General features: G+C 43.1%; 2 protein-coding genes across 5 annotated transcripts in view; one reads left to right on the forward strand and one right to left on the reverse strand.

The window, feature by feature from the left end:
- The window catches only part of LOC106575273 (gamma-aminobutyric acid receptor subunit alpha-5), a 35,529-nt gene extending 33,021 nt beyond the window's left edge, over positions 1–2,508 (reverse strand). Inside the window, exons 1-3 of the mRNA XM_014151698.3 lie at positions 1,685–2,508; positions 942–1,026; positions 633–757 (exon numbers count right to left, since the gene is read on the reverse strand). Coding sequence (XP_014007173.3) covers positions 633–757; positions 942–1,026; positions 1,685–1,703 — 229 coding nt within the window. The 5' untranslated portion in view covers positions 1,704–2,508. The remainder of the gene's footprint in view (positions 1–632; positions 758–941; positions 1,027–1,684) is intronic.
- Positions 1–19,628, forward strand: part of LOC106575272 (gamma-aminobutyric acid receptor subunit beta-3) — a 65,454-nt gene that overhangs the window by 29,416 nt on the left and 16,410 nt on the right. For 2 of the 4 annotated variants that reach the window (XM_014151693.3, XM_014151694.3), the window contains exons 2-4: positions 3,392–3,439; positions 4,109–4,200; positions 4,339–4,406. In XM_014151693.3, coding sequence (XP_014007168.1) covers positions 3,392–3,439; positions 4,109–4,200; positions 4,339–4,406 — 208 coding nt within the window. Of the gene's footprint in view, positions 1–3,391; positions 3,440–3,514; positions 4,024–4,108; positions 4,201–4,338; positions 4,407–19,628 lie in introns of those variants that run through there. The other 2 variants (XM_014151695.3, XM_014151696.3) reach the window with 2 other exon arrangements.

The raw sequence follows: 19,628 nt of genomic DNA on the forward strand, positions 1-19,628 counted from the left end.
GGGGTGTTTCCAAAGCATATAGTTGGTCCCACGTGGGGCCACACAGCACATCTCGGTATAGAGCGCAGTTCACTATGCATTTATCATCTCATCAGCTGGTAACTTTTTTTCATGTGACAGGTCAATTTGCTGCAGCATAACCTGCATAGTCTTTAGGCTACAGTAATATAATTGCTTTAAATCAGTGCACACGCAAGCACACTCTCTTAGTATTTCTCTTTCCCCATCAAATCCCTTCAAGTTGCAAACGAACCAAAATACATTCAGTATATATTCCAACAAAGACAAGCTGTACGTTGAAACAGAAACATTTCACACTGTATTTTGATTATATAAATCTTCTGCATCAGCATGCTACAATGGTTCTGCTGCACCTGGCTTGAGTGTACTCTGAGGAAATCTAATGCCAAATAAGGGATTTTCCAGAACACAAGAGTATTAGTGAATGACATTTGCCCCAAGAAAATGAATACTGATATAATACTGCATTGTACTGTACTGTGTGGCATTGCATTGTACTGTATTGCATTGTACTGTATTGTATTGCATTGCACTGTATTGTACTGCATTGTACTGAAACCTCTAGTGATATGAGTTCGGATCAGAGTGGTCTGTAAGTCGCTACACATTACCTCCAAGTCCTGGTCTGAGTCTGTTGTCGTAGCCGTCCAGCAGTCCGTCCAGTATCCGTGTGAAGATGGTGATGTTGTCATTAGCCTCTGCCTCTTTCAATGCCTCTGCTGTGGTCTGGCCAAGACTGGGAAAGACAGAACACCAATCAGGCTGGTTAGTTCCACATACTGTAACATGGAGACTGCTCGACAAGGGTAGTGTTGATGTAAATAAAGCACATCAGAGTTGGATATGTACAGTATATCTACTGTTCACGTGAAGACGTAATGCAGTGTGTAGTCAGATTGGATGGTAAACGTTTCACTTACCCCACGTGACATGTAATACACACCAGCAAGACAGAGATCCACACGTGTTTCATCGTAGAAAAGCTGGGAGTTCTGTCCTCTATGTCTGGAATAACAACATATAATCCACGATCAGTACTTTCAGTAGTATGTATCGTCATCATACTTCCACTCCTACTTCTCCTTCTACACTATACTCCTACCAGACAAGTATTACTACAGTACTACTAACACTATAGCACACTAATGATACTGTAGGTACTTTGGTGTTATACTGTACCCCACCCTCCCCCAACACACACACCTGACCACACACACACACTTCCAACTAGCAGCCCTATAATGGACCTACAAGAGTAATCAGTAGGCTAACCTTGATACAATAACTGTTTGAAACTGGGAATGTACCAATCATGTCTTTCTACATTCCTGGCCGACGTCCTTGTGTGCATTCATTTTACCCAACGCTAAACACCTTGTTGCAGCAGTATTATAACATCTCCCCATTTTGCTGCAACTGTTCGTGTTCGCAGTGGCATTGTATTGGTGATCCTCACTGCGTATGAATTCGCAGGCAGTGAAATAGGTTTTCAATGTAGGCTAATGATGTACCCTCGCTGTTCCCTTTCCCCAGTGTCCCCCCCCCCCCCCCCCCCCCCCCCCCAACACCCACCCCACTCATACCCCCCTAACAAAGAGGGAAGGAGGGTGAGGGTGCTTCTGATGCCATCCTCATGCATAAAAGAGGGTTGAAAATCAATTACCTGTAGAAAGAGCCATCATCTTGATTTAAATCCAGGTTAGAAAACGACACAAAACCCGCAGCAATGAAAGTGAAGGATATGCTGCTGCTCCTTCAGAGGGATATAGATATTCTCCGTTTATTTTTGCCACCGCAGGCAGTCTCGACCGTGTATTGTTCTCTCCTGATCTGCTTGACTGACTTCCTACTCATATCAAGCAGATGTTTGCGTCTTGTGCCGCCACCTCCTTCCCGCCTTTTGGAGATGAGAGGTTTTAATGCCGAGCCCTCATCTTTTGGTTGTGACAACAACGTTTTTTCGTGTTACATACCCTTGGTCTCAAGTCATTTGTCCTCTCAGAGCGGACTAGCGGCCCGGCAACCCATCTAAATCAGAAAACACACTCATCTCCAGTTGCCGCTCACATGCACACCCTGCAACGATTTGCTAACCGGTGCGTTATCATAGGTGCGACAGTGAAAACGATCCTCCAGGAACTCCAAGCGTCACTTAACTTTCCCCTGTTATCTTACTTGCCACTTTAGGCTACTCTAGCCTATGCACATTGCTGTGGTTAGTTAAAACGTCATCCTCTCCCGCAAGCTAATAAGCTGTCTAGTCGAAATCAATTTAATGAATGAGGGGCAGTGGGGTTGATCCATCCAGAAGAGAAAAAAAATAAGGCTTTATCCCAAGGACCCAATAAAAACGGTATACCTATTCACCTACATGTTCAATTTTGGTCCTCTCTGTTTACTTAGCCTTTTCTCTCATTCAGTGGGAAATGCGTCAGCTTTGTTGAGAAGAAAATTACCGCTTATTATAGCTTTAATGCACATGGTACTGCTGCCTCCAGAGTACTGCCTATGATTTCGATCCGGCCTATTATGCCACGATGACTCACCAGCCTAAGGTCCATCTTTGAGAATTATAACGGTAATGACCAGAGGAAATCGAGAATGAACGCACTCAAACATTAAAAGAAGGATCGCAATAAATCGATGTCTATCAAAAGGTGTGATTACACAATCTTACTGAAAAAAAAAAACTTTTAATTTTAATTTTTTACAGTTAGCCTACATCAAACAAAGTCGTTATACCAATTGCCATAAGAGGGTACTCTAACTCCATATTTTTTTGACAGAACATTATGCTGACTAATCATATTTCACTCTACTGTAGCACGGTATTCATTACAATCAATAGTTGACAGTTCAGTTTGACATATCTATAATGCGTGAATTATTTGCACCAAGTAGACATGTTGCACTGTCTTGTAAATTGTTAGGTATTTTTGAGTTATTTAAGTGGTGCTAAGGCGTTTCAGCCCCATGTTTGAACTGTACAGCTCCGTCCCTATAGCGCTGTTTTGACCCTACCGTAATTCCATCGGGTGGTGCTGAAATTAACTTGTGCATGGAAAATACTCATTCCTAAAGTACAACGCTTATCATATAAAGCACTCCCAGTGTTTGGGAAAGAGAGTATGCCAAGTGTGTCCTATTATAAGAACATCACATGGTCCAAAATCAATTAATCCACTGCATACCTACTATAGCTACGCCTAAAACAAAATTGACTCAATTACATACTTTACACTGTGTTGTATGTTACCAGGTGTGAGTTATCACCGTATATATAAATCACAATCACCATGTGTGACTGTGCAGGTGTAAACCAAAGTGTTGTACTGAGTCATATTTCCTCTTGTTTTATTCCCCCCCCCAGGAATGCAGTCGATGGAAACAAGAAGTTGTTTGCAATCTATGATACCAGGTAAGTACGTCAGTCAGATAGACTGATAGTCCCCACGGGCTCGAGTGGTCGATTTTGATTATTGAATGGGACTTGGGGGAAGGGAGATAGACCCCTTATGACACTTTGCATCAGGTATAGCAATTCAGTCTAGGCCTACATCTATTTGGCCCATTATGTGAAATATTATAGGGATTAGAACATATTCAGGTTTATAGTCAATTAGATGACTATCTGGAGTGGAGTGGCTCCAATCCAAGCCATTACCTTTACTGCCTCCACCGGTGGCGTCTTTGCCAGTAGCCTATATACATTTCAGTGAGGAGTACAGTTCTTTCATGTCTCCCAGTTGCATAGAGAGAGAGGAGAGAAATCCGAAGTACGAGGGATGTCAAACCGAACAGATCTGAAGGGTCTGAAAAGCCAACGACTTCCTCCACGAGAATTTGCCAATGGAATAATCTGATTTGTAAACATATTGTACCGTTTTTTGCGTTGCACTTTTTTTCACCTAAACAGTAAGGAATGTGGGCTTTTCTGAGTGGACAATTATTTAGTGTTCTTTCAGCACCAGTGATTGTAGCTGTCGTTTGTTGCGCACAAAGGTGAGTGATTCCTCTAGTAAAAGTGTGACGGGAAAAACGAACGTGCAATTTTGTAGTAAACACAATCCTTTTGTTGTTATTTCAGCGTGAATGAACCAGGGAACATGTCGTTTGTGAAAGAGACGGTGGACAAACTACTAAAGGGATATGATATTCGTCTTCGACCAGACTTTGGAGGTACGTTTTCAAAAGTGGGGCAAACATGTTGCAGCGTGTCCATGTTTACTATGCAGATTCGCTCATCTTGGGCTCCTATTGCAGCCATTTTTGGAATTCACTGTCATTGTAAATGATACCATTGCATTTGCATTACAGGGGCCCCTGTTGCAGTTGGCATGAGTATAGATGTGGCGAGCATAGACATGGTATCCGAAGTCAACATGGTGAGTGAACACCCCCACCCCCCCAATACTGTAAACATTGGGACTCACACAATTGTGCTTTTTGCTTTGCTCACTTTCATATAGTACTTGAATATGTTTCTCCTGGGATTCACGAACTGCGTAAACTTTTATTCAAAATCATACAATAATGTCCTACAATTCGAGTTATTGTGTGCCTAACTATGTTTCACAATGTTTGTATTCGGACAATATCACGTCAGATACCGGCCGCTGTCCATCAGACTAGTGCTGAAAACATATGGTCTACATTAAGGATGCAGAGCGGTACTCTGCTCTGCACTCTTTTGTCAGTTGTCTTGTGTTTGTATGTGTGTTTTTACTCTAACTCAATTAACATTTGTGAGTCATTCTCCCCTTGATCTTGTTCGTCAGTTGTGATAACTGTATTGGTATGTGGCATTGGAAAGTGAAAAGTACAGTATGTTCAGCATCTCTCTCGCTCTCTCTCTCTCAATTCAATTCAATTCAATTCAACTTGCTTTATTGACCTGAAGTAACAATGTACATATTGCCAAAGCTTACTTTGGAGATTTACAATATTAGCATCATTAAAATAATAATAATCTATTGTCAACAGGACAACAGCAACAATGATAATCAAGGGTCAAAATAACCATACATTGAACAATGGCATAGAGGACATGTGCAGGTTGGTTGGTCTGACAGACACTGTAACTCATCTTATGGCAGGCAGCAATGAAGTGCGCTGCCAACGCAGTGCTCTCTGCGTCCTCCCCCAACAGGACGGGTAGTTTGTTCTCATCAGAGAGGTCTTTGAAACCTTGAATAAGGTTTTTTTCTCTCTCTCTCTCCCAGCTCTCTCTCTTTCTCGCTCTCTCTCGCTCTCTATCTCTCTCTCTCTCTCTCTCTTACTCTTTCTCTCTCAAGCTCTCTCTCACGAACGCACGCGCACGCACGCACACACACACATACCTCTACACCCCCCACCCCGCACACACCTTTAACACCCCCTGCATCTGTGGCTTGTCTTTGAATACACCTGCCTGGGCTCAACTTCTTACAACTTTGCATGTGTTGTGTGTATCCTGGAAAGTGGCGCAGCATGTGCACAGCAGCTGTTCGCTTCTCTATCAGAAATAATGATCTCTGGGCTGCTCCCCTATCTGGGACTGGCATTTCAGGTGAGAAGCCACTTAATTTGCCATGTGCGCAGGATACAACAGGTGTAAAACAGTACAGTGAAATTCTTACCTTGAGAATGCACTGTTAATAATAATAATAATAATATAGATAACAAAAATAATTTAAATAATAACTACGATGTGAGATAAATAAACAAGAGAATGCAAGGATATACAGGTCAGTTCCAGTACTTTATTCAATGTGCAGAGGTACTGGAGTGGTTGAGGTGGGTTAATACATAACAAGTGAATGGTATTAGGATATACATGTGAACAGGACTGAAAAGTGACTGGTAGTAGGATATAAAGTTTTGCAAACACACAATACCCCAGAATGACAAAGCAAAAACAGGTTTTTAGATTTTTTTTTGCTAATTTATAAAAAATAAAAAAACATATCACATTTACATAAATATTCCGACCCTTTACTCAGTACTTTGTTGAAGAACCTTTTGCAGCGATTATAGCATCAAGTCTTTTTGGGTATGATGCTACAAGCTTTGCACACCTGTATTTGGGAAAGATGGGGAGTTTCTTCCGTTCTTCTCTGCAGATCCTCTCAAGCTCTGTCAGGTTCGATCGGGAGCGTTTCTGCACAGCTGTTTTCAGGTCTCTCCAGAGATGTTTGATTGGGATCAAGTCCGGGCTCTGGCTGGGCCACTCAAGGACATTCAGAGACTTATCCCGACGCCACTCCTGCATTGTCTTGGCAGTGTACTTAGGCTTGTCCTGTTGGAAGGTGAACCTTCACCCCCAGTCTGAGGTCCGGAGCACTCTGGAGCAGGTTTTCATCAAGGATCTCTCTGTACTTTGCTCCGTTCATCTTTGCATCAAGGATCTCTCTGTACTTTGCTCCGTTCATCTTTGCCTCGATCCTGACTAGTCTCCCAGTCCCTGCCACTGAAAAACATCCCCACAGCATGATGCTGCCACCACCATGCTTCACCGTAGGGATGGTGCCAGGTTTCCTCCAGACATGATGCTTGGCATTCAGGCCAAAGGGTTCAATCTTGGTTTCATCAGACCAGAGAATCTTGTTTCTCATGGTCTGAGAGTCTTTAGGTGCCTTTTGGCAAACTCCAAGTGAGCTGTCATGTCCCTTTTACTGAGGAGTGGCTTCAGTCTGGCCACTCTACCATAAAGGCCTGATTGGTGGAGTGCTGCAGAGATGGTTGTCCTTCTGGAAGGTTCTCCCATCTCCACAGGGGAACTCTAGAGCTCTGTCAGAGTGACCATTGTGTTCTTGGTCACCTCCCTGACAAAGGCCCTTGTCCCCCGATTGCTCAGTTTGGCCAAGTGACCAGGTCTAGGAAGGGTCTTGGTGGTTCCTGTCACATCCTGACCAGTCTAAGGGGTTATTTGTTATTGTAGTTTGGTCAGGGCGTGGCAGGGGTGTGTTGTTTTGTGTTATCGAGGTTTTTGGGTATGGTTCTATGTTTTTGTATTTCTATGTTTTTTCTATGTTGTGTATTTCTTTGTGTTGGCCTGGTATGGCTCTCAATCAGGAACAGCTGTACATCGTTGTTGCTGATTGGGAGCCATACTTAGGTAGCCCTTTTTCCACCAGTTTTTTGTGGGAAGTTGTATTTGCACTGCTGTATTTTAGCCTGCAATACTGTTTAGCTGTCGTTAGTTTTTTTCATTTTCTTGTTTTGTGTAGTGTTCCTAATAAAGTAAATATGAGCATTAACGTACCCGCTGCATTTTGGTCTACTCACTACGACGGCCGTGACAGTTCCAAACTTCTTCCATTGAAGAATGATTTAAAAAAAAAGTGGGTTTGGTGACAAATATGTAGTGAGGACCAGCCAACGAAAGCATACAGGTCGCAATGGTGGGTAGTATATGGGGCTTGGGTGACAAAACGGATGGCACTGTAATAGACTGCATCCAGTTGGCTGAGTAGAGTATTGGAAGCTATTTTGTAAATGACATCGCCAAAGTCATGGAGAGGCAGGATATTCAGTTTTACGAGGGTATGTTTGGCAGCATGAGTGAAGGAGGCTTTGTTGTGAAATAGGAAGCCGATTCTAGATTTAATTTGGGATTGGAGATGCTTAATATGAGTCTGGAACGAGAGTTTACAGTCTAGCCAGACACCTAGGTATTTATAGTTGTCCACATATTCTAAGTCAGAACAGTCCAGAGTAGTGATGCTAGGCGGGCGGGCGGGCGTGTGCGGGCAGCGATTGGTTGAAGAGCATACATTTAGTTTTACTAGCATTTAAGATCAGTTGGAGGCCACGGAAGGAGTGCTGCATGGCATTGAAGCTCGTTTGGAGGTTTGTTAACACAGTGTCCAAAAAAGGGCCAGATGTATACAGAATGGTGTTGTATGTGTAGAGGTGGATCAAAGATTCACCCGCAGCAAGAGCGACATCATTGATATATACAGAGAAAAGAGTCGGCCCGAGAATTGAACCCTGTGTCACCCCCATAGAGTGCCAGAGGTCTGGACAACAGGCCCTCCGATTTAACACACTGAACTCTATCTGAGAAGTAGTTAGTGAACCAGGTGAGGCAGTCATTAGAGAAATCAAATTAATCAAATCAAATTTTATTTGTCACATACACATGATTAGCAGATGTTGATGCGAGTGTAGCAAAATGCTTGTGCTTCTAGTTCCGACCATGCAGTAATATCTAACAAAAAAATCTAACAATTTCACAACAACTACCTTATACACACAAGTGTAAAGGAATGAATAAGAATATGTACATAAAAATATATGGATGAGCGATAGCTGAACGGCATAGGCAAGATGCAGTAGATGGTATAGAGTACAGTATATACATATGGGATGAGTAATGTAGGGTATGTAAACATTATATAAAGTGGCATTGTTTAAAGTGGCTAGTGATACATTTATTACATCCAATTTGTAATTATTAAAGTTAGTGTTAGTGATGGCTGTTGAACAGTCTGATGGTCTTGAGATAGAAGCTGTTTTTCAGTCTCTCGGACCCAGCTTTGATGCACCTGTACTGACCTCGCCTACTGGATGATAGCGGGGTGAACAGGCATTGGCTCGGGTGGTTGTTGTCCTGGAGGGCAGGTAGTTTGCCACCGGTGATGCGTTGTGCAGACCTCACTACCCTCTGGAGAGCCTTACGGTTGTGGGTGGAGCAGTTGCTGTACCAGGCGGTGATACAGTCCGACAGGATGCTCTCGATTGTGCATCTGTAAAAGTTTGTGAGTGTTTTTGGTGACAAGCCAAATTTCTTCAGCCTCCTGAGGTTGAAGAGGCGCTTCTGCGCCTTCTTCACCACGCTGTCTGTGTGGGTGGACCATATCAGTTTGTCCGTGATGTGTATGCCAAGGAACTTAAAACTTTCCATCTTCTCCACTACTGTCCCGTCGATGTGTATAAGGGGCTGCTCCCTCTGTTGTTTCCTGAAGTCCACGATCATCTCCTTTGTTTTGTTGACATTGAGTGTGAGATTATTTTCCTGACACCACACTCTGAGGGCCCTCACCTCCTCCATGTAGACCGTCTCGTCGTTGTTGGTAATCAATCACTACCACTGTAGTGTCGTCTGCAAACTTGATGATTGAGTTGGAGGCGTCATGGGTGAACTGGGAGTACAGGAGAGGTCTGAGAACGCACTCTTGTGGGGCCCCAGTGTTGAGGATCAGCAGGGTGGAGATGTTGTTTCCTACCCTCACCACCTGGGGGCGGCCCGTCAGGAATTCAAGGACCCAGTTGCACAGGGCGGGGTTGAGACCCAGGGTCTCGAGCTTAATGACGAGTTTGGAGGGTACTATGGTGTTAAATGCTGAGCTGTAGTCGATGAACAGCATTCTTACATAGGTATTCCTCTTGTCCAGATGGGTTAGGGCAGTGTGCAGTGTGATTGCGTCGTCTGTGGACCAATTGGGGCGGTAAGGAAATTGGAGTGGGTCTAGGGTGTCAGGTAGGGTGGAGGTGATATGGTCCTTGACTAGTCTCTCAAAGCACTTCATGATGACGGAAGTGAGTGCTACGGGGCGATAGTCATTTAGCTCAGTTACCTTAGCTTTCTTGGGAACAGGAACAATGGTGGCCCTCTTGAAGCATGTGGGAACAGCAGACTGGGATAAGGATTGATTGAATATGTCCGTTAACACACCAGCCAGCTGGTCTGCGCATGCTCTGAGGTTGTGGCTAGGGATGCCGTCTGGGCCGGTAGCCTTCGAGGGTTAACACGTTTAAATGTTTTACTCAGGTTGGCTGCAGTGAAGGAGAGCCCGCAGGTTTTGGTAGCGGGCCGTGTTGGTGACACTGTATTGTCCTCAAAGCGAGTAAAGAAGTTGTTTAGTTTGTCTGGGAGCAAGACATTGTGATCTGCGACGGGGCTGGTTTTCTTTTTGTAGTCCGTGATTGACTGTAGATCCTGCCACATACCTCTCGTGTCTGAGCCTTTGAATTGCGACTCTACTTTGTCTCTATACTGACACTTAGCTTGTTTGATTGCCTTGCGGAGGGAATAGCTACACTGTTTGTATTCGGTCATGTTTCCAGTTGCCTTGCCCTGATTAAAAGCAGTGGTTCGCGCTTTCAGTTTTGCGCGAATGTTGCCATCAATCCAGTTGCTGCGGGGGGTGTAGAGCTGTTGGCCGGGGTTGGGGTAGCCAGGTGGAAAGCGTGGCCAGCCGTAGAGAAATGCTTATTGAAATTCTCAATTATCGTGGATTTATCGGTGGTGACAGTGTTTCCTAGCCTCAGAGCAGTGGGCAGCTGAGAGGAGGTGCTCTTATTCTCCAAGGACTTTACAGTGTTCCAAAACTTTTTGGAATTAGTGCTGCAGGATGCAAATTTCTGTTTGAAAAATCTAGCCTTTGCTTTCCTAACTGACTAACTGTATATTGGTTCTTGGCTTCCCTGAAAAGTTACATATCGCGGGGACTATTCGAAGCTAGTGCAGTGCACCACAGGATGTTTTTGTGCTGGTCAAGGGCAGTCAAGTTTGGAGTGAACCAAAGGCTATATCTGTTCTTAGTTAAAAAGATGTTGAAAGGGCATGCTTATTTAAGATGGTGAGGAAGGCACTTTTGAAGAACAACCAGGCATCCTCTACTGACGGGATGAGGTCAGTATCCTTCCAAGATACCTGGGCCAGGTCGATTAGAATGTCCTGCTCGCAGAAGTGTTTTAGGGAGCGTTTGACAGTGATGAGAGGTGGTTGTTTGACCGCGGACCCATAATGGACGCAGGCAATGAGGCAGTGATCGCTGAGATCCTGGTTGAAAACAGCAGAGGTGTATTTAGAGGGCCAATTGGTTAGGATGATATCTATGGGTGCCCATGTTTACAGATTTGGGGATGTACCTGGAAGGTTCCTTGATAATTTGTCTGAGATTGAGGGCATCTAGCTTAGATTGTAGAACGGCCGGGGTGTTAAACATATCCCAGTTTAGGTCACCTAACAGTACAAACTCTGACGATAGTTGGGCGCAATCAATTCACATATGGTGTCCAGGGCACAGCTGGGAGCTGAGGGGGGTCTATAACAAGCGGCAACAGTGAGAGACTTATTTCTGGAGAGATGGATTTTTAAAAGTAGTAGCTCGAGCTGTTTGGGCATAGACCTGGATAGTAGGACAGAACTCTGCAGGCTATCTCTACAGTAGAGTGCAACTCTGGCCCCCTTTAGCAGTTCTATCTTGATGGAAAATGTTGTAAATGGGGATGGAAATCTCAGAATGTTTGGTGGCCTTCCTAAGCCAGGATTCAGACACGGCTAGGACATCAGGGTTGGCGGAGTGTGCTAAAGCAGTGAATAAATCAAACTTAGGGAGGAGGCTTCTGATGTTAACATGCATGAACCCAAGGCTTTTCCGGTTACAGAAGTCAACAAATGAGAGCGCCTGGGGACACACAGGGCCTGGATTAACCTCTGCATCACCAGTGGAACAGAGGAGGAGTAGGGTAAGGGTACGGCTAAAGGCTATAAGAACTGGTCGTCTAGTGCGTTTGGAACAGAGAGTAAAAGGAGAAGACTTCTGGGCATGGTAGGATAGATTCAGAGCATAATGCACAGACGAGGGCATGGTAGGGTGCGAGTACAGTGGAGGTAAACCTAGGCATTGAGTGATGATGAGAGAGGATGCATCTCTGGAAGCGCCAATTAAGCTAGGTGCAGTCGCCGCATGTGTGGGGGAGGGGGGGGGGGAAGGGAGCTAACTGAGGCATGTAGAGTGGGATTAGGGGCTCCGCAGTAAAACAAAGCAATGAGAGCTACCCTTAACAACAGTATACAAGGCATATTGACATTAGAGGGAGGCATAAGGCAATCACAGGTGTTGATTGGGAGGGCTAAGACAACAACGGATAAACAGCTAAGACAACAACAACAACGGGTAAATGGCGATGAATGGGGGGTCAGTTAGCCACACACAGGGCCTGAGTTTGAGGCTGGGGCCGACAGATAAACAAAATGAAGTACCGTGTTAATGAACAGTCCAGTAGGCATCAGCTGTGTAGCCGAGTGATCATAGGGTCCAATAAGCAGCAATGGATGAAACAGGGAGCTGCTCAGCAGTCGTCACTACGCTAGGCGAGCGGGAGACACGGCGCTCAAAGAGGTAGCGGGCCAGGGCTAGTAGCTGGGCTCTCACCGACTTCAACGACGCAGAGGCCGGTTGAGAGCACATCAGACGATTTACGTCAGCAGACCAGTCGTGATGGATCGGCGGGGCTCCGTGTCGACAAAGGGTCCAGGCCAATTGGCAAGAGAGATATTGTAGTTGGTGTACTTCGTTTGCTAGCCGGCGGAATGGGCCTAGCTCGAGGCTAACTGGTGCTTGCATCTGGACAAGGGCGTTAGCCACGATAGCCACTCGGTAGCAGCTAGCTAGCTGCGATGATCCGGTGTAATGGTCCAGAGCATGCGGCAGGAATCCAGTGATGCAGTGGGGGAAAAAAGCTGCTCAGGGCTGATATCGCGCTATGCAGACTGGCAGATATTATCCGGGCTATCCGGGCTAAAGCGGCTGGTGTCTGTGCTAAAAGTAAAGACTGCTAGCAGTGGCTAACAATGACTAAATAGCTAGTAGCTAATTAGCTGGCTAGCTTCTGAAGGATAGCTTCTGATGCAGGTTCCAGTTATAAGGTCTAAAAAAAATTGCAGATCCGTACCACGTTGGGTGAAGTGGGTTGCAGGAAGGTATATTTAATTTGAAAATGGAAAAAGAGATTGAAATGTATACAGAAAAATTACAAAATATGAATATTTACACGGGACAAAAACAAACACGTCTTGCTGCTACGCCATCTTGGTTGACGCCACTGTGTTCTTGGGAACCTTCCATGCTGCAGAAATTTTGGGGAACCCTTACCCAGATCTGTACCTTGAGACAATCCTGTCTCTGAGCTCTACGGACAATTCCTTCGACCTCATGGCTTGGTTGTTGCTCTGACAATGTAATAGTGTTATAGTGGCCAGTAGCAGGATAAATAGATAGGAACTAATGGTAATATATACATGTAAACAGGAGTACTAGTGACCAGTAGCAGGATAAATAGATATATACTAATGGTAATATATACATGTAAACAGGAGTACTAGTGGCCAGTAGCAGGATAAATAGATAGATACTAATGGTAATATATACATGTAAACAGGAGTACTAGTGACCAGTAGCAGGATAAATAGATAGATACTAATGGTAATATATACATGTAAACAGGAGTAATGGTGACCAGTAGCAGGATAAATAGATAGGAACTAATGGTAATATATACATGTAAACAGGAGTACTAGTGGCCAATAGCAAAATAAATAGATAGATAGATACTAATGGTAATATACAGTCATATGAAAAAGTTTGGGCACCCCTGACAATTTCCATGATTTCCATTTATAAATAATTGGGTGTTTGGATAAGCAATTTCATTTTGATCTATCAAATAACTGATGGACACGGTAATAGTTCTGTAGTGAAATGAGGTTTATTGGATTAACAGAAAATGTGCAATATGCATCAAAACAAAATTAGACAGGTGCATAAATTTGGACACCCCAATAGAAAAATCACATCAATATTTAGTAGAGCCTTCTTTTGCTAAAATAACAGCCTCTAGACACTTCCTATAGCCTCTAATGAGTGTGTGGATTCTGGATGAAGGTATTTTGGACCATTCCTCCTTCCAAAACATATCCAGTTCAGTTAGGTTTGATGGTTGCCGAGCATGGACAGCCCGCTTCAAATCATCCCACAGATTCTCAATGATATTCAGGTCTGGGGACTGGGATGGCCATTCCAGAACATTGTACTTATTCCTCTGCGTAAATGCCCGGGTAGATTTTGAGCAGTGTTTTGGGTCGTTGTCTTGTTGAAATATCCAGCCCGGGTGTAACTTCAACTTTGTGACTGATTCTTCAACATTATTCCCACGAATCTGCTGATATTGAGTGGAATCCATGCGACCCTCAACTTTAACAAGATTCCCAGTACCGGCACTGGCCACACAGCCCCACAGCATGATGGAACCCCCTCCAAATTTTACTGTGGGTAGCAAGTGTTTTTCTTGGAACGCTGTGTTCTTTTGCCGCCATGCATAACGTCCCTTGTTATGACCAAATAACTCAATCTTTGTTTCATCAGTCCACAGCACCTTATTCCAAAATGAAGCTGGCTTGTCCAAATGTGCGTTTGCATTCCTCAAGCGACTCTGTTTGTGGCGTGTGTGCAGAAAAGGCTTCTTCCGCATCACTCTCCCATATAGCTTCTCCTTGTGCAAAGTGCGCTGAATTGTTGAACGATGCACAGTGACACCATCTGCAGCAAGATGATGTTGTAGGTCTTTGGAGGTAGTCTGTGGGCTGTTTTTGACCGTTCTCACCATCCTTCGCCTTTGCCTCTCTGATATTTTACTTGGCCTACCACTTCTGGCCTTAACAAGAACTGTGCCTTTGGTCTTCCATTTCCTCACTATGTTCCTCACAGTGGACACTGACAGCTTACATCTCTGCGATAGCTTTTTGTAGCCTTCCTCTAAACCATAATGTTGAACAATCTTTGTTTTCAGGTAATTTGAGAGTTGTTTTGAGGCCCCCATGTTGCCACTCTTCAGAGGAGAGTCAAAGAGAACAACAACTTGCAATTGGCCACCTTAAATACCTTTTCTCATGATTGGATGCACTTGTCTATGAAGTTCAAGGCTTAATGAGCTCACCAAACCAATTGTGTGTTCCAATTAATCAGTGCTAAGTAGTTACAGGTATTCAAATCAACAGAATGACAAGGGTGCCCAAATTTTTGCATAGCCTATTTTTCACATCTGATTTAATTTCATACAACTTAATATTGCTAGACTAAAAATCTTTGTCTGGACAATACCCCAGTACTCATCTTTTATTAGAAAATGAATGGCATGCCATTGTGATCATTTTCTGTGTCGACAGAGTAAATTATTATGCAGCCTCAGAGGGGTGCCCAAACTTTTTCATACGACTGTATACATGTAAACAGGAGTACTAGTGACCAGTAGCAGGATAAATAGATAGATACTAATGGTAATATATACATTTAAACAGGAGTACTAGTGGCCAGTAGCAGGATAAATAGATAGATACTAATGGTAATATATACATGTAAACAGGAGTACTAGTGACCAGTAGCAGGATAAATAGATAGATACTAATGGTAATATATACATGTAAACAGGAGTAATGGTGACCAGTAGCAGGATAAATAGATAGATACTAATGGTAATATATACATGTAAACAGGAGTACTGGTGACCAGTAGCAGGATAAATAGATAGATACTAATGGTAATATATACATGTAAACAGGAGTACTAGTGACCAGTAGCAGGATAAATAGATATGATACTAATGGTAATATATACATTTAAACAGGAGTACTAGTGACCAGTAGCAGGATAAATAGATATATACTAATGGTAATATATACATGTAAACAGGAGTACTAGTGACCAGTAGCAGGATAAATAGATATATACTAATGGTAATATATACATGTAAACAGGAGTACTAGTGACCAGTAGCAGGATAAATAGATATATACTAATGGTAATATATACATGTAAACAGGAGTAATGGTGACCAGTAGCAGGATAAATAGATAGATACTAATGGTAATATATACATGTAAACAGGAGTAATGGTGACCAGTAGCAGGATAAATAGATAGATACTAATGGTAATATATACATGTAAACAGGAGTACTAGTGACCAGTAGCAGGATAAATAGATAGATACTAATGGTAATATATACATGTAAACAGGAGTACTAGTGACCAGTAGCAGGATAAATAGATAGATACTAATGGTAATATATACATGTAAACAGGAGTAATGGTGACCAGTAGCAGGATAAATAGATAGGAACTAATGGTAACATATACATGTAAACAGGAGTACTAGTGACCAGTAGCAGGATAAATAGATAGATACTAATGGTAATATATACATGTAAACAGGAGTACATAGGTGGACCAGTAGCAGGATAAATAGATAGATACTAATGGTAACATATACATGTAAACAGGAGTACTAGTGACCAGAAGCAGGATAAATAGATAGGAACTAATGGTAACATATACATGTAAACAGGAGTACTAGTGACCAGTAGCAGGATAAATAGATAGATACTAATGGTAATATATACATGTAAACAGGAGTACTAGTGACCAGTAGCAGGATAAATAGATAGGATACTAATGGTAATATATACATGTAAACAGGAGTACTAGTGGCCAGTAGCAGGATAAATAGATAGGATACTAATGGTAATATATACATGTAAACAGGAGTACTAGTGACCAGTAGCAGGATAAATAGATAGGATACTAATGGTAATATATACATGTAAACAGGAGTACTAGTGACCAGTAGCAGGATAAATAGATAGATACTAATGGTAATGGCAATCAATAATCAATGAACAGCAGCGTGTAAAATGTGGTAATTTTTCATACACATGACATTCTCAAGAACAAGGCGCAAAATTGAAAATACAGAGAGCCAAAATGGAAGAAAGAGATGAACTAATTTATTCACTGATTACATAATGAATGTTCTGGGTGATGTTCAATTAAGACAACAAGTTTTGGATGATGTAATATTCCTCCTGGAGGATGTACAAGCGTCTCAGGATGCTGATCGAGGATCTGTTTTGCCCTTTAGATCATAATAAATTGAGGTTACGTCGACACGGAGAACCTAAACCTGGATCAGCACTCCTCCTTTTGAGACACCTGACACATACGGACCCTGGTCTTGTAGTGATTCCGATCATTCTAGTAAGCACTGTAACCCGACCAAGTAAACCATTCATGGGCTTTGATCTTCCTGAAACCAGGGACAGTTGTTTACGTTGGAACAGGAGGCACTTTTGCGCCGTGACAATGGAAGTAGCCTGTAGGAAATGTGTAAATGAGATGCTCCTCTTTCCCTTTGATAGAAGAATCTCTTTGAAGATAATATGGAGTCCCGTGGGGACTCCATATCTTTGAAATGGCAGAATTGGCTCTAAAACACTGGCTGGTCCTACATGTGTAGGTAAATACTGCTTTGTGTATAGTCAGTGATCTTGGGTTAATAAGCTGTTCTCTCTCTCTGTGAGAACCTCAGTGATGGCTACATTTGCAGTTTGTCTTCCAAAGGGATGTTGTCTCTCTACTCTTAACACTGCATGGAGGAGGCAGGGGAGAGACTGTCATAGCCGTAGCCATCAGTTACCATGGGAACTAGGGTAATTACTAGCGCATACTGTATGACTGTGTATTGACTGCACCCAGGTGATGGTAGAACTTGAAAAACAGTATTGACCAAAGCAAATTGATGAACCATCTGAATGGCCACTGTGCACTTCCTTTGTTAGATTTTCGCAGTTTATTGAACTTTAGATTTTTACTTAAATGACTGTCCATTTCAGGTTAGTTGAATCTCAAGCAACTGGAGTAAAAAGAGAAGAAATGTTGTAGGGTAGCGTCAGTCAAATTGTTGTTGTATGGAGGAGAGATGAACCCATAAGGGATTGCAGAAATGGATAACGATTTGAATTCGCTACGAGATAGCCCGAGTAACCAGCCATTAGTCCCTCTGCAGCGTGGGTGTGTGGGTGCAGAAAATCTGTCATATGAAGTGGATATTTTTTCTCTCTCCAACTGTTCCTGTCATTACTGTTTGCTTTTCTCTGTGTCTATCTGAAGAAATCCTGCCCCATCTACAGCCAATAGACCATACTGACCCTGGAATTTACATATAGGTTAATTTTAATGTTCCATCAGGAACTATGTGTAACCAGATGTCGAAGGGCATAACCCCTATGAATATTGGCAGGTCTACTAGGTGTTGTGAGGCAATTGGTCTCCTGAAGTTACGGTCGTATTTCCCAGAGTGCTGTAGGAGAGTTATAAGAGGTGTAATGGGGTTATGCTTAAACGCTGACCCCCACTTTATCATTTTTGATTGCTATCGGACATGATTCTATCGATCCATGAAGCCAGCTCTCTGCAGTAGCATGATCCCTCTACAAAGTCTATATAGCGAGCGGTGTGTGTGTGTGTGTGTGTGTGTGTGTGTGTGTGTGTGTGTGTGTGTGTGTGTGTGTGTGTGTGTGTGTGTGTGTGTGTGTGTGTGTGTGTGTGTGTGTGTGTGTGTGTGTGTGTGTGTGTGCGTGCGCGAGTGCTTCCTTTTGTGCATGGCAAAAGCTGAAGATGAGTGCCCACATTTCCGGTGCAATGCTTTGGCCCAGCATCATATCATGTTGCTTGTGTCGGTGTACACAGGCAGCTATTTATCCCTTCAGTCTTCTGTGTAATTCTTGGTCTCTTCCTGCCCCTTGGGAATCACTTGTAAAATCCTGTATGAAGCCTTATATCACAGTTTTAATCCTGATTTATCTATCAAACCCCACTAATGCACATACAGAGAGATCCATTGTTATCACAGCCAAAGCTCTGTGTTTAGAAGCCATTATTATCCATTACATCTCTATGTACGGCTCTGGGTCTCCCCTCTCATAGTGTATTTAAGATCATTTCTGGGGTAATCAGCTCCTCCCACTAAAGGCCCTTAGAGTAGATCAGAGACCATGCATGCTAATTTGAATATGCTGTTGAGGTTCACCACAGAAGTAGGGAGAGAGGGTGATTTCCCGCAGTGAAAAATGGGCTTCCAAGAAGAAATCTCTTGGGGAAGCCTGTGGAATTGCTTTGAAAATGACCGACTGCATCAAATTATTCTCTACTGAGTTTGGATTGACAATAATGTATAACCGAATTAGCTACATTGATTTGTTTTTATAACTGTGTTTGCAATTTGAGGGTCACTGTTAGTGTAGGTTATCGCTTCAGTTCAGTTATGAGCGACATACTGTAGTTTAATATAGAGAATGTTTACGATCAGTCCGTCAGAAACCGTTAGCTGACTATTGTCACTGCACTATGAATATCTCATTTTATTTAACTAGGCAAGTCAGTTAAGAACAAAACCTTATTTACAATGACGGCCTAGGAACAGCAGGTTAACTGCCTTGTTCAGGGGCAGAATAACAGAGTTTTACCTCGTCAGCTCAGGGATTCGATCTAGCAACCTTTCGGTTACTGGTCCAACACTCTAACCACTAGGCTACCTGATTTACATCAATCTGTTTGATAATATATAGCTAAGCACCTTATAGAGGTTGTGTTTGTGCATACAGTACATGATGGCATGTGGGGACCGCATGCAAATAAGCCGTACATAGCTACTCACAATGTCAGTTGGAATTGTATTGGCTAATGACCTTGTGGTCTACGCATAAATTCATCTTTCTACGAATGCATGATGTCACAAGGAGACCGTTTGTAAATGCGCTAAACGTACACGGATTTACGGCAAGGGGTGAGATCATAGAATTACGGACGTTGTTGGTGGGATAGGGCCGGTTCATAAAGAGTGGTTTTGTGTGAAAGCATGATCGTGATAAGCTAGCTGTTTGATAATGAGGAGCATCTGTTGGAGACAGGGAGCAGATGCAATGACAAATGAGAATAGTAGGCTGCTGCATCGGTCAGTATACAGGGGATCATCACACACTGTCGGTTGATTTAAATGACGCCAC

Source organism: Salmo salar, chromosome 17 (assembly GCF_965601325.2).
Source record: "Salmo salar chromosome 17, fSalSal1, whole genome shotgun sequence".
NCBI classification, from domain to species: domain Eukaryota; kingdom Metazoa; phylum Chordata; class Actinopteri; order Salmoniformes; family Salmonidae; genus Salmo; species Salmo salar.